Genomic DNA, 19,943 nt, shown 5'->3' on the forward strand with positions numbered 1-19,943 from the left:
GCCAATAAGAAGAATAGCCCATGTTCCACAAAGCCCCTGCAAGAAGCATCCTCCAGATTTGTCAGCTGCGTGAAGCAGCACCAAGAAGAAGAAGAAGAAGAAGAAGAGTTGGTTCTTATATGCCGCTTTTCCCTACCCGAAGGAGGCTCAAAGCGGCTTACAGTCGCCTTCCCATTCATCTCCCCACAACAGACACCCTGTGGGGTGGGTGAGGCTGACAGAACCCTGATATCACCGCTCGGTCAGAACAGTTTTATCAGTGCCGTGGCGAGCCCAAGGTCACCCAGCTGTCTGCATGTGGGGGAGCGCAGAATCGAACCTGGCATGCCAGATTAGAAGTCCGCACTCCTAACCACTACACCAAACTGGCTCTCTCAACTGGTACAAGCTGAGGCACCTACACATCTATTGCAGGGATGTGTTGCTCTGATCTAGCAAAGATTGTTTTCATTTAGAACTACTTGCTCTCTAAAACCACTATTCGGAGAATGAGAACAAGACAGATTAACCTCAGCACATTGAGAATTTGGGGGAAGGGGATCCAAGAAACAATTGACCCCACAGGTTTCTGTATACATCTGCTGCACCATAGCACACAGACTGAGTCGTAAAACTGGGCTTTTTGCCAAAACTTTTGCCAGACTCTGCCTGATCTGCTCAATGTTTACTCTCAGTACACCAGAGCAGTCACATGCGACTGCCCTGCAGAAGATGCTTACTAAGTTCTAAATTGCACATGCATTATAAAGCGCAAATAGTTGACATGTAACCCTAAATGACCTTCCTGCTCAGATACTGACCAACTTGAAAACTCACACAAGCACATTAAAAGCTGCCTGATTTTTGCAGGTGAGAAATCTGATCCACATGCATATAAAAATGCCCTTCTGTTTTTTACACACACACACACACACACACACACACACACACACCCCAACAATGGGAAACAGCTGAAATGCTGTTTAAAATGCCACTGTATGAATTTAGTCTAAGTGCATCTTAGGACAAACACAGATTTCTGGAACATGCCTCTGAGCTCGTAGCCGCATTTAATATCACCCAATGGAAGTGCTCTAAATCTGAGCTTATGGATTATTGATGGCACAAAATAGCTTACAGAAAAGGCCTGAATCAGCTTTCATGCAAGTCAACATGACCCAAAATGTGGGTATGTCATTTGAAATCAATGGTATGGGGTGGGGTGACCAGTACTTGTTTATCAGCATAAGTGAGTCAGAGAGAGAGAGAGAGAGAGAGAGAGAGAGAAAGAAGAGAGAAGAGAGAAGAGAAAGAGAGACTTGTGTTATACAAAAAGACTATGTGGTCTGTTTAGCAGTGAAAACAAAATAACATTATCACAAGAAGCCACATCTTGCTACAAAGGACCAAACTCTGCACAGTTGTCTCAAATAAGGATGCCTGGCAATCCAATGCAAAACAAAACAAATTGTAACCAATCAATAAGCAATATTGCCACTTCTCAACTCCAGAGCCTCAATTTGTCTCAAAACATATTCATCCAGCAACACTTTTTAATTCTTGTAACGGCTTGAAGTAGACTAAACAGCACTCCTTGCTGTACCCAACTAAAATTTAAAGACAAGCCATAATGATTTTACACCCCCATAAGAGATATTGCTTTGTTGCCATCATGCTGTGAATCATGTGTTTTTTTAAAAAAAAAACACAACCACCGCCATGCTTTATAAATATCATTCTTTATGGATGATGGAGGATTCAGCTTTCCTATGGATTTTGCGTAGCCATCCCTCTGTGAATGGGCTGGATGGAAATAATGGTCAGTCTAGCTATGGAGTAAATATGATTTTCTGTAGCAAAACCATTTGCTATCCCCACTAAGGAACAAACGCAAAAGCAAGACAATAATTGTGTTGATTGTGGCACATAGGCCCTTAAGTTGTCTCTGTGAGGTGAGAGCGCTGTGGCACAAAGAGAGTCCATTATGAAAGTTCAGAAATGGCACATCCAGCAGCACTGCTGCAGGATTTGGGTAAGGATTTTAATATTCTGCCAAGCTAAGAAAAGGATCTCAGCCAACGAAAAGCAAGGACTTCACACTAGGGGCTCAAAGATCCATGACAATTTACTCTCAGTGACCTTTTTCTTCTTTTGCTAAATCAGGCCCTGGGATTGTCCATCAAGACTCTGGATCTGTTTGTATGATTATTGTTTAATGTTATACTGTTACCCTGTAATTAATGTTAAATAATACTAATGTTATAGTTATTTATATGTATGGTTTCTTGTATAGTTCTCAGTTTTATGTAAACCACCCTGATCCTTCGGGGAGGGCAGTATATAAATGTGAAAATGAATGAATGAATGAACGAACGAACGAACGAACGAACGAACGAACGAATGAATAGCTTCGTCCAGGAAGGTAATTTTGTCATGAGTAGAAGCCCACACACAAATATGCTACTTTTACTCCTGCTGGTAAAAACTTTCAAATACCCAGACCTTGCATCATGGTGTATGTTACAAACAGTTCTGAAATGAGTTTTTCTACCTGAAAGGAAAGGGTTAATAATCTCCTTTTCTTCCCTGCCTCATTCTTCTTGATAAAACACTCCCAGAGGCTGCACAATCAAGCCCTAGGCTTTATCCTGATATGCTAGCTTTCGGGGTGGGGCGGGAAAGTTTTGTTGTTTAAACAAAGAACATTCAAATGCACTGGTTGCATCAGGTTGTGGAGTCCAGAAAGGACAGCAGCATGTCCTATCGCAGCATACTTTACAAGTGCATTAAATGCCCTACGTTCATATACTTGGGACTTGAGCAATTTGAAAATGTGGAATATACTTCCAAATACTGATTCATACAAGCATAAGGCTTATAAGAAATGCTATTTTTTGATCTTGGTGATTGTCTGCTAAACCAAGAAGCTCTTCATTATGAACCAAAGTCCTGTTTCTACATAGTTGCAGGGGGTATAATAGGGTTGTCAGGGCCCTTCTGCACACATAGGATAATGCACTTTCAATGTGTTTTGGCAGCTAGATTTTCATGTGCAGAACAGGAAAATCTACTTCTAAAGTGCATTGGAAGTGTGTGCACTGCAGAATCTCCCCTGGCCACCAGCAGGGGATGGGAGGTGGGGTACGGTTACCAGATCCTTGTTGGGGGAACTCCTGGATAATTGAGGAGGTTGCCTGGGGAGAACGGGGATCTCAGTGGGGTACAATGCCTCAGAGTCCACCCTCCAAATAGCCATTTTCTTCAGAGGAGCTGATTACTGTAGTCTGAAGTTGAGCTGTAATTCCAAGGGATCCCCGAGTCCCATCTGGAAGCTGGCATCCCTATGTACAAACCAGCAGCGTCTGCATGCTGAACAACTTACTTGTACATGGTTTGTTTTTCGATAGCTTGCATTTTAATACCGCTGTTTTTAATTGTAAGCCACTTCAAGCAGGACTTTGAAGAGATTTCATAGGAATATTCCAAATAAATAAATAAATAAATAAATAAATAAATAAATAAATAAATAAATAAATAAATAAATAAAGGAACTGTGTGTCATCAAGCTCCTGGGAAACCACTGAGACCTACACAGTTCTGATCAGGAATTCCATTCACTACACTGAATTTCATGAGTTACCTTCTGTTATCATCTGGGGTCCTAGCCAACACAAGCAAGGCAGCTAAGGAATGCTCTAACCAGGTGGATGTATCAATTTTTGAAACACAAACCTGGGCTCAAAAATCAGTATACCAACCATGGCAATCTCCAGTAGCCCAGAAAAAAGACTTTATTTTTAAAACTGTGGCCAGGATCCAGAGTCCTCTCAAAGCACATACACATGCATAAGGTTGGTTTCCACCCTGCATGGGACACAACTGCAGAAAGTCTCTCCCCCCTCCAAGGATATAGGCATACCATTAACACTGCATAGCTGTGCCTTGTACTACCCACTGTACAGAGTACAACCACCCATGGCTATTTCCACACACCCCATGGTGCCATGGGGGAAGCTCCCAGCGGTCTGATCAGGCAGCAATAATTATGCCACTTGAGCTGGAGATGAAGAGACATATCCAATATTTCTATCTCTGTGTTCATTCCCCCACTTGGCATCTATTCTAAACTTCAAATTCATGTCCTCATCGGCAGTAGCCAAATCAATAGGCACGGACACGGATAACTCCTCTTAAAGCAGTGCACACCAGTTTTAAAATATTCTTGGAGCCACAAAACACTAGAAATTAAGCAGCCATCTTCACTACCCATATAGGAAGGAAGCATTTCCAAGGTTCATCTGTAGGAAGAGAGGGTCGAAAAGTCCCTGTCTTCATTAGATCAGTTAGGCTTGTGCGCGTCGGTCGCCGAAGCGGCCACTTGAACCCGAAGCTTCAGGCTCAAATGGCCGCTTCGGAGGCTGAAGCGCACAGGCCTAACAGGGTTCCCCAAGCTTTTTGAACCTGTGGCACTTTCGGAATTCTGACACAGGATTGTAGGTGCAACCAAAAACGGCTGTTGTGGGGGGCAGAGCCACACACATGTCCAGACGAAGTCCAAGTGCAGGAGGAAAGAGGTGTAATTTTTAATATACAATGGGGAAAAGGAGTAAGAAAAGTAAGCCAACACTGTGGTGGCAGCTGCCACTGAAGCCACTTTATTTTAATCTGCACAGCAAATCAGATCTCCAACGGCTGACCTGAAGCCTTGCTTTACAAGAGACCTAATGGCCTCACACACTTTCTGCAAATATTTGATGTGCACAAGGAAAGAGGCATGCAGGCAATTTGGCACCAGTAGGCACTGCAATGGGGATCCCCGCTTCAGGTTTTAGGGTTATATCTTAATTTGAGGTCATATTCTCTTTCTGGTGACACAGTTCAGGGCATAACCCACAGTGGATGAAAGACTTAGTAATCACAGTGCTCCAAGCCATATTTTGAAAGCTTATGGGGAAGAAACTGGCACACAGCCATTCTCTCAATAATTATATGTACTGGAAAGCTCAGTACATAAAATCTCATCCAGCAATCCAGTAGCGGAAAAGTTGCCGTGGAAGAGAGATGAAATTGGAGGCGGTCTAAGACAAATGTGGAAGGGAAGCTGAAGGGTTTGTGTGACAAGGATGGATGAAGTGGTATGGTTTCAAATTGTTGGGAGGAATATATTTACCAGCTATCTGAGGGTAGCATGTACAGGTCTGCTTTAATGTTACATGTACTCTGCAAACAACATGTGCATCAAAGTACAAACACCCAGAGTGATTTTGGTGCTACATCTCATAGGGCCTGAAAGGGAGAGAAAAAGAAAGTAGATACCCTAACAGTACAATGCCACAGGAAGCTAGCCAATCACTACAGTCATCTTCATGGCCTTATTTCAGGTCCCCTGATAGATAGTATCAATTCCCTCTCCAAAGAGATTTTTCTGCCCCTTTCTATCAGGAGGTGAAGGGTTTTCTGTTTTCTTTAGCACCCTCACTGACCTTTCTTTCCAATTGTAAACACTTTTAATAATTTTATTGTATGCCACCTAAGTCGGAAGGACAGGAGGCTCGAGAACACTAAACAAATAAATAATAAACAATAAAATTTAAATCAAATCTTCTAACCCTGGCTTCGTAGACTTTGAAGTATGCAGCTCTCCTAAGGATGGAATGGTAATGGCTTCTCTGAACAAAACAGGAGTTAACTGCAATTTTTTAATTCCATTTCTCCTATCACGTACCTGTGATTTGAACTTTGGTATTACCTATGATTCAGGTGAGACCTATATAGCCCCGCCTAGCTTGATCTCTCTAGATCTTGGAAGCTCCATAGGGTTGGCCTTGATTGGTACTTGGATGGGAAACCACCAAGATGCTCATAGGTAGGCAATGGCAAACCACCTCTGAATGTCTGGATTTCTCAATAGGAAATTCTCAGGTGGACATTTAATAAGCTATGCAAAAGTCTATAGGTACAAAACTGCTTAAAAGCAACCTTGTGAAAAGAAGATAGATTCACATGGGTAGCTGTGTTGTCTGAAGCAAAAGAACAAAATTTGAGTCCAGTGGCAGCTTTAAGACCAACAAAACTTTATTCAAAGTTATTAGTGTGCACACACACTTCTTCAGGTACATTGAATGGAAGTTACCAATCCATACAAGGTAAGCAGCGAATTAGCACACAGCATAATAAAGGTGTTTAACAGAAGTTAAATCATTGCAAGGATCAAACAGGAGCAACAAGCTTAGTTTTATATTGTCACCATTTGTTTGGATTTAACTTTAGGGGAAGACAAAGTAAATAAATATATCAGAATTGTAGTTTGATGTGTGAACGTAGTCTTCTTAGTTGTGGAATGCTGAGAGTAATTAACTGAGACCCTCAAGCATGGAGGTAACTAACAGCATCCTTTTCTTTAAGGTGGGATGACTGGTTGTGTAGTGTTATGTCTCCTCTGTCACCAGTCCAGAGAAATACATTCAAATCAACCATTCCGAATTACATTACATTCTACTATTCATTACTCTATTCCAAATAAGAAATGCAATAAAATGAAAAGGATGTATAGCCCTTCTTGGTGAGAATACTGGACTGAAATAGTCTGGACTGGTATATGAACTGAGATAAGAAACCAATATCCCTGTTAAGGCCTGGGGTAGTTATTGTTCTGTTGTAACTTGCAATTCAGCAATTTCCCTTTCCATGAAGTTCTTTTGCAATAGAAGAGCTACTTTGAGGTCACCTACTGAATGTCCTGGAATGCTGAAGTGCTCTCCTACAGGTTGCTGATATCAGATTTGTGTCCATTTATCCTTTGGTGTAGGGTTTGACCTGTTTGCCCTATGTAGAAATTGGAAGGACATTGTTGGCATGTAATGGCATATACAATGTTAGAAGATGAGCAAGTAGATGAGCCTGAGATGGTGTAGTTGATGTTGTTATGTCCAGTGTCTGGGTGCATGTAGCAGTAAGGTTGGTTTATTGCAAGCTCTGGGACAAGTGTCCATGTTAAAGTTTGATGTTATATTATTGGAGGTGAAGAGTTGTTTAAGATTATGGGTCTATCTGTGTGCAAGAAAAGGTTTGTCCTCCAGTGCTTTTGAAAGATAACTGTCATTATTCAGTAAATGTTGTAAATCATCTTCTAACATTGTATATGCCATTAAAAGCCATACATCTCTACACAGGGTAGATTCCCATGGAACAAATGTAAGGCTAAGATTCCTGTCACCCTAGAGCCGTCTTTTGAACTCCCCTCAATACACAGAAGCTTTGTGGCAGATGGGCTGAGATTATTCAGAAAATAAATCAATGAGTAAAGAATTCCCTGAAGATGAAACAATTAGATACCGAGACAAATTGTAAGAGGGAACATGCCCAAGCCAATCAGAGATAGCAAGTGGCAAATGAATTATTTCAATGTTTTCACTGTTGTCACTTTGAAATTATATATTAAACAACACCAATGGAAAATTAAAACAATGATTCCTTTTGAAACTTTAATAACCTGCAAGAAAAAGACACAATAAATTATTTAATATTAAATCCTGATGATTTCAAAGGAGCTCATTGTAATGCTAACTGTGGAGAAAAGAAATAGATATATCAATTCAGGCTAGACAAATTTTTATAAACAAGAGGTCTACCAGTCTGCATTTCAGTTAGCTTAAAAGGTATACATTTTTGTAAGTATGATACAAAACTGGGCACAAGTTAATTAAGGAAAACATATAATATACGTGTTGGAGATGTTACCAGCATATAGCAGATTTCTTAAAAATTCATCTAAATGCAGAAGTCCCCAAATGAAGGTATTTTGAAACAACAATCTTGTACGTTTTCACTCTTCTGATTAAAAATGACTTACCTTGCTCCTTGCTTGTATGTTATTAACAGACCAGAATGGAACCTCATCTGCACAAAGATTGGGTGCTTTTAACTTGTTACATTTCTAAATTATTTATTTATTTTGTAGCCAATGTTTTACTTGCTGTACACCGCCCCAAGATGGCCAGTCTGAGAGGGGCAGTATAAAAATCTGAATCAAAATTTAAAATTAAAATAAATTAGCATATTATTTACAGTTCCACCTTAAGATGAGTGACATCCTTCTAAGCCCACTGATGGCATTGGACATAGAAGAATAAAGCTGCTTAGGATGGCACTGCTGGGAACCTGAAAGAAGTTGTTGATAAATGAGCATTTAGTTTTGGAAGGTACTAATTGAAACATAAACATCGGTGACCAACCATTAACTGGCACAAAGGAAATATTCTACCTTTTGAAATAATGGCAGTCTAAGATTTGTGAATTGGCACCGGGAACTGGGGTCCCTGGCCCTTGTGAGATTTTCCTGGCCTCATTTGGTGGAATGAGCTCCCAGGAGAGCTGAGGGCCCTGATGGAGCTTTTACAATTGCACAGTTCCACCAGACGTTCGGTTGAGGCCAGGTTACAGAAGATCTGGCCCTTCCTCTGGCGCCCCTTTGCTATTTGCTATTGCGCCGTTTGCTATTACTACACCTCCTGGGCTCATATGCCTGTTGTCCCTGGCTGATATGAGGATTTATGGGATTAGGGTGGGTTGGTCAATGAGGGTGGGAGGAGGTTTTCAAGTTTTTCATTTTATTTTCAAGTATATGTTATTGTATTTTATATTGTTGAGAGCTGCCACAGGCCGGCCAGTACCGGGAGCAGCAGCATATGAGTAGAACAAATAAATAGTCAATATGGAGAACTGAGATATTTCAAATAGCATACAGGATCCTTTGAAACTTTTTCCCCGTTTTGTTTACTTTATGACATTAAAATATAAATGTTGAAATCTATAGAAGTGTTTCATTGTTATAATCACATTTTCTTAGCGTCTTTTCCTTACAATGCGTTTGAATTCCAAACTAGTGCTATATGTAAACGACCAGTGGCATTTTCATTTTTGAAAGGGGAGCGGCCATTATTTCTTTATTACAGCGTACTTAGCTACTAGCCCAGATCTTCGTCCATCAGTCTGTAAACTATTGCCCACATGTAACTGTGATCTGCTGACAGCTTAATTCAGGGGTTGGGACCACATGGAAGCTAAAGAGATTTTTCTGCACACTTGGAAGTTTCCCTAGGTATACAGAAAAATCTGAAATTTCAAAAAAAAAGGTAGGGATCTGGCAATGCAACCCAAAAGCTGTGGTGGACCCATGAGTGGCACACCAGTCTTGACAGTGGCTATCAGACAGCCCAGGGCTCCATGCTAGACCCACCGGCAGCTGCCACAAAGCCCAGCAGCTGCACTGAGCTCAGCAAGAGCATGGGGGAGGGAGACGGAATTATCCCCCTATGAGTATTGTGGGCCCCACTTGTTAAACTAAATTCAATCTGCAAAATGCCTCAGCTATTCTATTTTAATAAGAACTGAAAAATGCAAAGCGAGGCTCTATCGCATGCAGCAATATCTTTTCCTTATTCCTTTTATTTGACTTCACATCCAGTTTGAGAAATACATCTTTTAAACTCAAAAACGTGTGTATTTTGTGATTTGCCTACCGTCAAAAGTATTGCTTTAAAAAAAAACAGCTGCAGATTGCAGTACTAGACAGAGGTGGCCAATATATAGTCTGCGGAGTTCATCTAGCCCAGTGATCCCCTAGGTGCGTGTGGGCACTATGGCACCCACAAATTTATTTATAAAATTTATATCCCACTTTCTCTCCACCAAACAAGATTCAGGGCAGCTAGCAACATTTAAAGTACACCAATTAGAATAATACAATTAGAATAATACAATAAATCATCTTTAAAATATAAAACAAAAATCTATCCCCATTAAAATTTACCCATTATCCATCACGATAGGACGTGCATTTGGTGAAGACACAGCTGAAGTATTCCAGCTGTCTGGTCACCTGAAAAGGAGCAGTCCTGCATGCCCTAAAGCAGTGGTCCCCAACCTCTTTATCACCGGGGACCGGTAAACGCTTGACAATTTTACTGAGGCCCAGGGGGTTAGTCTTTTGCCAAGGGATGTCACCTGAGCCCCTGATCCACTTGCTTTCCCGCCAGCACCTCTGATTTCCTGTTGACCGCTGGGAGGTGCTGCCAGCAGCAGCTGTACTGTGCCACACCAAGGGGGAGCACCAGCTATGGCAGCTGCTGGAGAGCACCAAAGGTGGGCCAGTGGCAGAGTGGCAGGGCAGCCCCCAAGGCAGCCGCCAGGGAGGAGGACAAGGAGGAGCCACGGTCCAGTACCGACTGATCCACAGACCGGGGCTATGTTCTAGATAATTAAGAGTTTCCAAAGAATACAGCATGTCACAGTAGTCCAGTCTCAAGGTGACTATTGAATGAATTACTGTAGCAAGGTCTTGCCAAGACAGAAAGGGGGCCAGTTGGCTGGCCCACAGTCTTTGTCATCAAAGACATATGGTTGTCCATAGAAAGCAAAGAATCAAGCCATACCCATGAATTCCTAACAGAGTTGACTGCAGAAAGTTGGACCCCATCAAGGGCCAGCAGAAGCAGCCACCCCAGTGGTCTGGGCTTCTGTAGCCACATAATCTCTATTTCAGATGGATTTAGCGTCAACCAATTCTCAATGAGCCATCTCACCAGGAGGTCAACACTGGAATTCAGGCTACCGGTCACTCCTTAAATAAGAAGTATAAGCTGGGTGTCACCTGCATGTTGATGGCACCTTAGCTCAAACTTCCTTACAATCTCTACCACCGGTGCACATGGATATTATATATTATTAGTAGTATTAGAATGAGAATTCCACAGTTTAATTCCACAAAATAAATGTCTTACATGATATAATGGAGTTTACTATAAATCCTGAACACTGTAAACTATGATCGAGAGACAAGCCAAGATGCAAAGGAAAAATTTATCTTAAATTACTTAAGACAAAAAAAAATTCTAGCACATAAAATAGAGCTTGTCTAACAAGCATGAAAAAAATTAGTTAGTGAAAAATAAGGCATTAATATGAAAGCTACGTTAGAAGTTAGAAGTTGAATTGACAAGATGGTTTAATGAAGTATAAGGTGTTCGTTTGTCATTCACCATAAGGCTTACTGAACATTCAATGCTTAGAAAATGTGAAATCAAGTAGAATTTCTTTACTTTGAGAACACATGATATAATCCCAGATTTCTTCCACAGACCTCCTCATACAGTAATCAACTCATACCAACAAAACAACATAAACCATACATAATAGAGTTGACCCATTTACAAAGCCAAATATATGCTATCATCAGGATTTGATAAGCCCAAATCTATCCTGTTTTTGCAGTCTCATGTACCCTGCAAAAAGAAGAGGGCTTCAGGTGTGTATGCCTGTCTTTCATTTTACGTGAATTCAACATTCATGATAAGTGGCGACCACAATTCCATCCAGGTAACCTGGATAGAATCTCATCCCTGTAACCTGGGTCAGCAAGTAGTTTAACAGGAAGACATGGGTAGAGGCATGGATAGGAGATGCAGGAACCGTTCCCACCATCATTCAATAAAGTATTGGCAAAAAATATCTCTTGCTTTCGTGTTGGAAACTGGGTTGCCTGTTATTCCAGACCGTTTTAGCCCTGCCTCTCGAGTTGCTTATTCGGAATGTGCATTTTGGTTTACCTGAACTGAAATTATATATACCTCATTGGTATTTTTCAGGTATATTTTGGCTTCCCAAATATATCCAGGATTTTTTGGGAGAACTGAGGAAAAAAATCCCCCGTCCAATCCCAGATATATTTGAGAATTGCTGGCAAAGCCAGGCTGCCCAGCTGAGCCCAGCAGAGTCTACAGAGGGAGTTCTCCCCACAGGATCGGTGGGCTCTGTTGGACTATCTGGTTTAAACTGGGTTGCCCAGCAGAGCCCCAACTGAGCCTGCAGTGAGAGTTCTCCCCATGGGAGCAGTTGCTTGGCCAGTTCTTTTGGGCAGTCCAGTTTAAAGGGACTGTCCAAAAGAGCCCCAGTTGAGCCGCCTCTTGGATGCTTTTAGTGGCTTTTGTCACTGTTCCCCCCCATGTTTCTTTTTTTGGGGGGGGGGTCAGGTCTATTGGCTCTAAAAAAAGATTGGGAAATCACAGGTCTAAATACTCTACCAGTATTGGGCTCTGTTCCCCCCCCAGGAATCCCAAAACTTTTTCATATGAATGAAACTTAGCAGGTTGTACCTTCCATACGGAGGCTGTGGGAAGGACAATTTGGACAATATTCCTGAACCAAAAAAAAGGAACACATGAAAAACAAAATTGCACACACCTAATTCCAACTTTATGTCACTATGTCCATTAATGTCTGTGGCCCAGATTACTCACAATGCTCTGAAATCTGCCCACAGTAGTAACCTCTCAGTGGCGGAAAGGGCATTCCCTTTTTGTTATGGACAAATGGATGACTGAATGATTTCTGCAGTTTTCCATGTATCCCCAAACTGGAGCTAATTCCAGTGCAAAACTGTCCAAATTGTCCTTCCCATAGCCTCCGTATGGAAGTTACAACCTGCTAAGTTTCATTCACATGGGCATCAGCCTAAAAATCTATACCTACTAACATCTAGGAAGTACTTTCCATTGAGGATTCAGAATCAAAGTAATATGGAGGACAGTGACAAGGGGTAGCAGGGAGCCTGGATTGGGCTCTCTGGTGTTTTCACAGCTACCAGTTCGTTCTTTAAAGCCAGAAGAGTGAATTTCAGACTACAGTAGAATAAGGTGACCAGATTGTCCCACTTTTGGAGGGACATCTGGGGGTACCTGGCCAATTGTACTTATGTTGAAATTAAATATATATAAAGAATATATATATTACAATACTATTTTTGCGTTCTATGCATGAAACTTTTTTATGAAACTTTTTGTTGCTCCATATAGACCAAATTTTAAATCAAGAACCCCCCCTGGTCAATGGTGTCCCACTTTACCAATGTTAAAATCTGGTCACCTTACAGTAGAATCACTCTACGGAGAGATACAAATTCCAGTTTTGCTGGTATCTATATTAAGCTTACATGGAAAAGGTCACTTCTATAACCTGATCCACATTTGTCCTTAAAGTACAAGCCTCAAGCACAAGCTTTGGGTGAATAAAATATAACTTGTCTCATGAAAGGTCTCTTATCAGACTGAGTGCACAATTTAAATTCTGAAGTAAAGCATATGCTTGAATAGAGTGAAATGCTTAGCACCTCGCAAGACTGACCTTCCTGGAACAAGGATATTAAATTCCTGCACAGATGCGGTTACCTAATGTAAGCTGGAAAATTCCCCTACACTGGAAAATTCCCCTACTCAAGAAACACCTTGCAAGGTCTACTTAACTTCATTAGGGAGTTCTCAGTAAACGGACCCTATTTTTTATTACATTCTATTCCACCTCTCCTCTCAGGAGTTCAGATTAGCATTAAATGCTGCTCCTATTTCATGCTCACAACAACCTTGAAATGTAGAAGAGCCTTGAGAGAGACAGGCAGAACAAGAGAGAGGGAGGCAGGATGAGCCCCCTCAAGCTGCTGGCATATGATAAGAAGTTTTGTGACTTTACATCTGCGTGACATTAGTCACGTGGCATGATAAAGGGTGTCAAAGAGTTATTACCTCATGGAAATCAAGACCTGGGCAGCACGCATACCAACAAACAAGCTATGAGCCAGAAGGTGTATCATACCAAGGGCTAAGCCATGGAGAAAAGTCTCCATCACTGAGTAACTTCACTTTGCCCCACTGTTGCTTCTAAGTGGCATCTTTGCTATCTGCATATGGGCATTAGCAAAGATCCTCCAAAAAAACGTCAAAAAACGTATGGCATCAACCCTAGAGGCTTGTGACATTGCAGATGGGCTGTAAGACCCATCTGAGAGACCTGACCCATATAAGGGAGCTGCATTAAGCCACACTGAGTCTTACCAATTCTGACAAGCTCATGTGAAAATATTTCTATAAGTCATTTATGCCACCGCAGCTAGAGAGAACCTAGCTTCTTTTTCCTTCTTCATTCAGTTTCAAACTCATTAGTTTCCCTTACTAATATAAGAAAGCAAAATAGGGAAATTAACACAAATTAATTTCAGCTGAATCCCAGCTAAAATTAAAGACTTTTGATGACACACATACATTTTGCATATGGCCCGTATAGAACATGCAAATTTTTTCCAGGTAGAAATGGATGCATTTGTTGTAACAAGACAGCACGGAAATACAGAGCAGCTGTGATTAATGAGCTATCTGCCCAGAACAGCCTCTCTCAACCTTTTTACCATTGAGAAACCACTGAAAAAGCCTTCAGGCTTTGAGAAACCCCAGAAGTGGCATGACCATGCAGAATATTATTAGGAAACATAGCTGTATACATGCCCACCCGGGCCTCTTCCCTTCCTACCCCCTTCCAGCCTATCATTGGCCATTTGGGGAGTGGAGAGTGGATTGACCCTTCCAGGGCCTTCAAGAAACCCCAGGGTTTCACAAAACCCTGGTTGAGAAAGATTGGCCTAATAGTTAGCATGTTCCATGGAAGATCTGTGCAGGGCAATCCTGTGTAGAGTTACTCCAGTCTAACCAACTTATAAGAGCCTCATGTGGCACAGAGTGGTAAGGCAACAGAAATGCTGTCTGAAAGCTCTGCCCATGAGGCTGGGAGTTCGATCCAAGCAGCCGGCTCAAGGTTGACTCAGCTTTCCATCCTTCCGAGGTCGGTAAAATGAGTACCCAGCTTGCTGGGGGGTAAATGGTAATGACTGGGGGAGGCACTGGCAAACCACCCTGTATTGAGTCTGCCAAGAAAACGCTAGAGGGCGTCACCCCAAGGGTCAGGCATGACCCGGTGCTTGCACAGGGGATACCTTTACCTTTACCTTTACCTTTAACCAACGTACTTTAATGGGATTAGGTTGAATAACTCTGTACAGAATTTCATTGATAGTCACCCTTTTCATTTAAAGTGTGTCTGTGTTTTAAATGTGCCTCTAAGTAAATGGAAACGGATTTTGCAAGTGACATATTACCACCTAATGAATTTAGCCAACAGAGAGTAATAGCAGTGCTCAGTCACCATCAGGGCCAGACTCCTGAATTTTATAAAACGTGTCTAAAATATCCATTTCCAATTCACTGTCCAGGAAGGGTAGTATCAACGAGAATACCATCAAACTGATGCATCTGAACCAACTGTGAAATACTGGAGAAATGTGCCAGGAAATGACACTTTATTTACTGTTTGGAGTTTCACATTATAAATGAAACTGCTGCATTCAAAGTGGGTGCACAGAATTAGCATGAAGATTAACTGGCCAAACTCTTAGACCTCTCTTTTTACCCCTTACAATCCTGCCCTCATCCTGCTGCTGATGACTTTGTTTTTATCTGTTAATGATCTTGCTAGTTTTAATCTAGACTGTAGTTATGCTACTTTAACTCCTGCTGAGTACCAGCTAATTTTAACTGTCTACAATTTTCAAGTGCTGATCTTAAACTGTTATCCAATCTTCTGCCCATTGCTTTTATGATTTATAAATTTAATTTGAAATGATGTGCTTTTACTATTGTTAGACACCCACTAATTGATGGCAGGATATAAATATTTAAGATAAACAATTTATATAAATATTTAAGATAAACAATTAAGATAAACCCAACTTGCTTCCCCCCTTCCAAGTGGGTGGAAGCAAAATTGACCAATGAAAGGGCTGCCAGCCATTTCACCAATTGGTTTTGCTTCCTGCTTCGAAGTCCTTAGATCAGGGGTGGCCAAATTGTGGCTCTCCAGATGCCCATAGACTACCATGTCAGCCATTTAAATTGCCTCTTTCGTTCTTCCCACTTTTGGAATAAGTGAAAACAACTGATGAAATGGCTCCCAGCCATTTAAATGTAATAGCTGATCAGCAAGCACACCAAGCAGTTAGATTTAAATGGCTAGTAGCCATTTCACTGACTGATTTTGCTTTCTCCCCATGTATACACTTCTAAGTGGGGAAAAGTGAAACAGACCAGTCTGAACCAGCCAGTTAGTTTGGGACTGTTTGGTTTGGGGGTTCAGTTTGTAGACACCCCAAACCAACATTTTCTGGTTTGAGCCCATCTCTAATTACAGTCTACATTGATATTTTTAGCTAACAGCTACAGCTCTTTGGTCTTACAACATTCCAAAATATAAGTCTGAACATGAAGTAAGATATGCCAACATATGATCTTTTCAAGCTGCGGGTCACAGGTAAAGGACATGGTTTTATTCCTAATTTCCATGAAAGAAAAATCTAAAAACTTAAAATCTGTTCTTCCTTTTAACATTGCAGCTAACTGTGCTTTTAACAATGTCTGTGCTTCTGCCATTTTTACAACAAAAAATCCCTGTGAGATGTTCCACTGTTTAGTATTGCTTTCATTTCAACATTTAAATACTTTACTGCTGGTGATTACAATTGTTTATTGATAGTTACACTGCTTTCCTATGAAAACTGGGAGTCACCATGAGCATCAGTGCGGCTGAGAACACCAAATATAAATCCCTTGTTCTGTTTTGTTTTATGACACATGGGCCCTGTTTGTATATACGTAATCCCATGGTATTTGACTTGTAGCTGGGTTTTATTTTAATTATTGTAAAGATCTTGTTGTGGTTTTATACATTCAGCTGAGTCGCCTTGAGAACTTGGGTTATTCAGCATGATATAGGTGGACAAACCCTTATGTTAGTATGAAGGTTTGCAAAGGCTGTAAATGTAGAAGACAGAGAAAGTTAAGGGCAATATCGAGTACAGCCGGTGTGGTGTGGCAGAGTGCCAGACTAGGGTTTGGAAGCACCAGTTGCTATTCTGCACACCTTAGAAGCAGATTTTCCTGTTCTGCACAGGAAAATCCAGCTGCAAAAGCACACTGAAAGTGCATTATTCAACATATATGCAGAATAGTCCTAGGTTTGAATTCTCATTCTACTCTGCACAATAGGAACTCTATGCTCCACATTTGTCCAGAAATCAACCCTACCAAGTGATTTCCTTCCAAGCAAATATGGAGAGGGACTGTGGCTCCAGTTCCACAGGCTATGGGGCAACGTAAGCCAAATAATTTTTCAGAGGAACCATACTTAGTTTGTTGATAAAGCAACAGATACTCCAAAGTGATCTTGTTTACCAACCTCCGGAGCATCGCTCCAGTGTCACTATTTTCTTATGGACATCACCTTGTGCACCTCATTTCTAAGCATTTAAAAAATATGGAGAGACCTAAAATGAGAATTTCAGAGGAATAGCCGCATCAGGCTGTAGCGGCAACAATACAGCAGGAGTTCAGTGGCACCTTAAAAGACTAACAGAGTTTACTCCGGCATAACGTTGGGATCATTTTTGTAAGTCTCCCAAGTGTGGCTGACTCCCCCCCCCCCCCCGTTTGATTTCTTCCTTAATTCCTGCCCCAATAGCTTTTGGGCCACTCTTCACCCTCATTAAAATTATTATGCACCGTGTGCCAAAGTCTTCATGTTGTTGTTGTTGTTGGGTGTATTTTTAAAAAGGGCATTCCCTCCCCGCTCCCTTCTGAGGGAGCCGTCTACGCTGCTAGAAGCCCGTCAGTGGTCACAACTGATAAGTATAGCGAGAAAGAGAGAGAACCCTTCGCCACTCCACCGGAGGAGCAGGAGCCCTGGGGCTCACCCCGCCCTCCCTCCCTGCGAGAGAGTTCAAGGGAGGCGAGCGCCTGCACCGGCCCGCCGCGCTAGTAAGCCAGAGGGGGAAGATGCTGCGAGCCGGGCGAGCGAACGGGGCGGGCAGGTGCAAACCTGCCCAGGTGAGGCGGCCGCCGAGGGGAGCGGGCAATTCTCCCAAGGGCCGCCCAGAACAAAGAAGCGGCCGGCCGGCCATGCCTCAGGGGAGGACCAGCCATCCGACGCCGGCGCGCCCCCCGCTCGTTCATCCTCCCCAATAGGGAAAGGCCAACCCGCTTTCGGCCGCGCGCCTCTCGGGGAAGGGGGGGGGGAGCCGGCAAACGCTTCAGAGATGCTTTGTTCAGGGTTTGGGGAAGGGGGGGGGGGGTTGGTGGTTTTGTTACCCTCCTCCATCCCGCCTTCGCAGCCGGCGTCGCCGTTCATTGGTGCGTCTCCCTGGGCAGAGCGAGGCGCGCCGTCGCCGCTCGCCGGTCCCGTCGCCGTTGACAAATGGCTGCAGGTGGAAGTCTCCGGGCACCGGGGCTCCGCGCTGGGCGGGCGGGCGGACACACGCGCACACACCTCCACCCCCGCGCGCGAGACCGCCCCGCCCCGCCGCTTGGCTCCGCCCGCCGCGCGCGCCGGCGCTCGCGGAGCGGAGCGGATCAGCCCGGCGGAGGCGACGGCAGCTGCTGCCACCTGGGCAGGGCTATAAATACCTCCCGCGACCCCGAGCCGCCGTCTGCAGCCGGGTCCGGCCGGGTGAGCTGAGGGCGGGAGGGAGGCGCTCGCAGGCAACTGGAGCCCAGTCCCCAAAGGGACGGGCAGAGTATCCCGGACGGTGTAGCGTTCGCGGTGGTCGTTCCCAGTGTTGCTGCCTCCCTCCAGGCGGGACCCGATGGCTTACTTGCTGCGATGAATGCACTGTGACTAATAAGAGAACACACCATTAAAAAAATATTTTTGTAATATTATGGCAGCCTTTGGGCTCGAACTAAATAAATACACATCTTGCCCCATTGATTGACGTTGTTACCTTACAGGTCTTGCTTTGGTGCTTTTATTGACTGGTATGCATAGTTGGTATATGTCAGGGGTAGTCAAACTGCGGCCCTCCAGATGTCCATGGACTACAATTCCCATGAGCCCCTGCCAGCATTCGCTGGCAGGGTCTCATGGGAATTGTAGTCCATGGGCATCTGGAGGGCCGCAGTTTGACTACCCCTGGTATATGTAATGCATAGGTTCAGATCAGACCTCTGAAGAAGACCCTACTACAGGGCTGAAATGTGCCAGGTCTATTGGTTTCTATAGTGCACATGATGCTCTTTTTGCAATAGCCTATGTGCTGTGTACTGATGCTTTTCATTTTTAAAGTTTACAAGTTGTGCACAATAAAAGTTAGATAATTTTGGCATTAATAAATATAATTTTGGCAATAATAAATGTCTATTATTATCTTTATTATTGTCTTCATTATTATATTTAAAGGTCATGATTGTTTTCAGATGGATTTTTTTTGGGGGGGGGGGTTGTTCCAGGACCTGATGATCTTGAGGAAGCACAGCTGTTCCCCAGAGGGCACATAATCAGTTCTGCTGGGCTCCTCTGGAGGGTGGGTTTTATGGTATCAAAGCCTTATTGAGCTCAAACTGCCCTGACATCTCCAGGAATTTCCCTGTCCAGAGATGGCCCCCAACCAAAGGGTTTATTGTACTAGTTTATTACAGCCCTGGAGTACCTTCAAATTAACGTCCTGTACTCCACCATAAGTTTGTGTGATCTAGAGCAGTGGTCCAGTTTCTTTTGAGCCCTTGCACCCTCTTGCAAGTCCTCCAGGGTGGGAAACAAATAAGAAAGCCAGTGGCACCTAAAAACCTCAGAATATTTACTCCAGCACAAGTTGCTGGGAGTCCGATCATCATACACACTAGAGGGTGTATCCGTAAGGCAAGGGCCTCTGGAAGAAGAGGAAGAGGAGTTGGTTTTTATACCCCATTTTTCACTACCCAACGGAGTCTCAAAATGACTTACAGTCACCTTCCATTTCCTCTCCCCACAACAGACACTCTGTGAGGTAGGTGGGGCTGAGAGAGCTCTGACATGACAGCTCTGTGAGAACAGCGTTAACAGGACTGTGACTGACCCAAGGTCACTCAACTGGCTGCATCAAACCCTGCTCACCAGATAGGGAGCCAATGCTAGAAGACTGCTGAAGAGTTGCTTATTCATTTCCCTGGAGGACTGAGGAAAAGATCACTAAAAGATGTGCTCTGGGCATTTTAAAAAACTTTTATTTCATAACCCTTCTGTTCTACTTCATTCCTGGCATGCTTATGGATGCCAATCCC

The 19,943-nt window shown here is 43.0% G+C and overlaps 1 protein-coding gene across 1 annotated transcript in view; it reads right to left on the reverse strand.

The window, feature by feature from the left end:
* GADL1 (glutamate decarboxylase like 1) overlaps positions 1–18,207 on the reverse strand; it is a 110,949-nt gene extending 92,742 nt beyond the window's left edge. Inside the window, exon 1 of the mRNA XM_077302646.1 lies at positions 17,997–18,207. Coding sequence (XP_077158761.1) covers positions 17,997–18,036 — 40 coding nt within the window. The 5' untranslated portion in view covers positions 18,037–18,207. The remainder of the gene's footprint in view (positions 1–17,996) is intronic.
* Between the last annotated feature and the right edge of the window lie 1,736 nt (positions 18,208–19,943).

Source organism: Paroedura picta, chromosome 11 (assembly GCF_049243985.1).
Source record: "Paroedura picta isolate Pp20150507F chromosome 11, Ppicta_v3.0, whole genome shotgun sequence".
NCBI lineage: Eukaryota > Metazoa > Chordata > Lepidosauria > Squamata > Gekkonidae > Paroedura > Paroedura picta.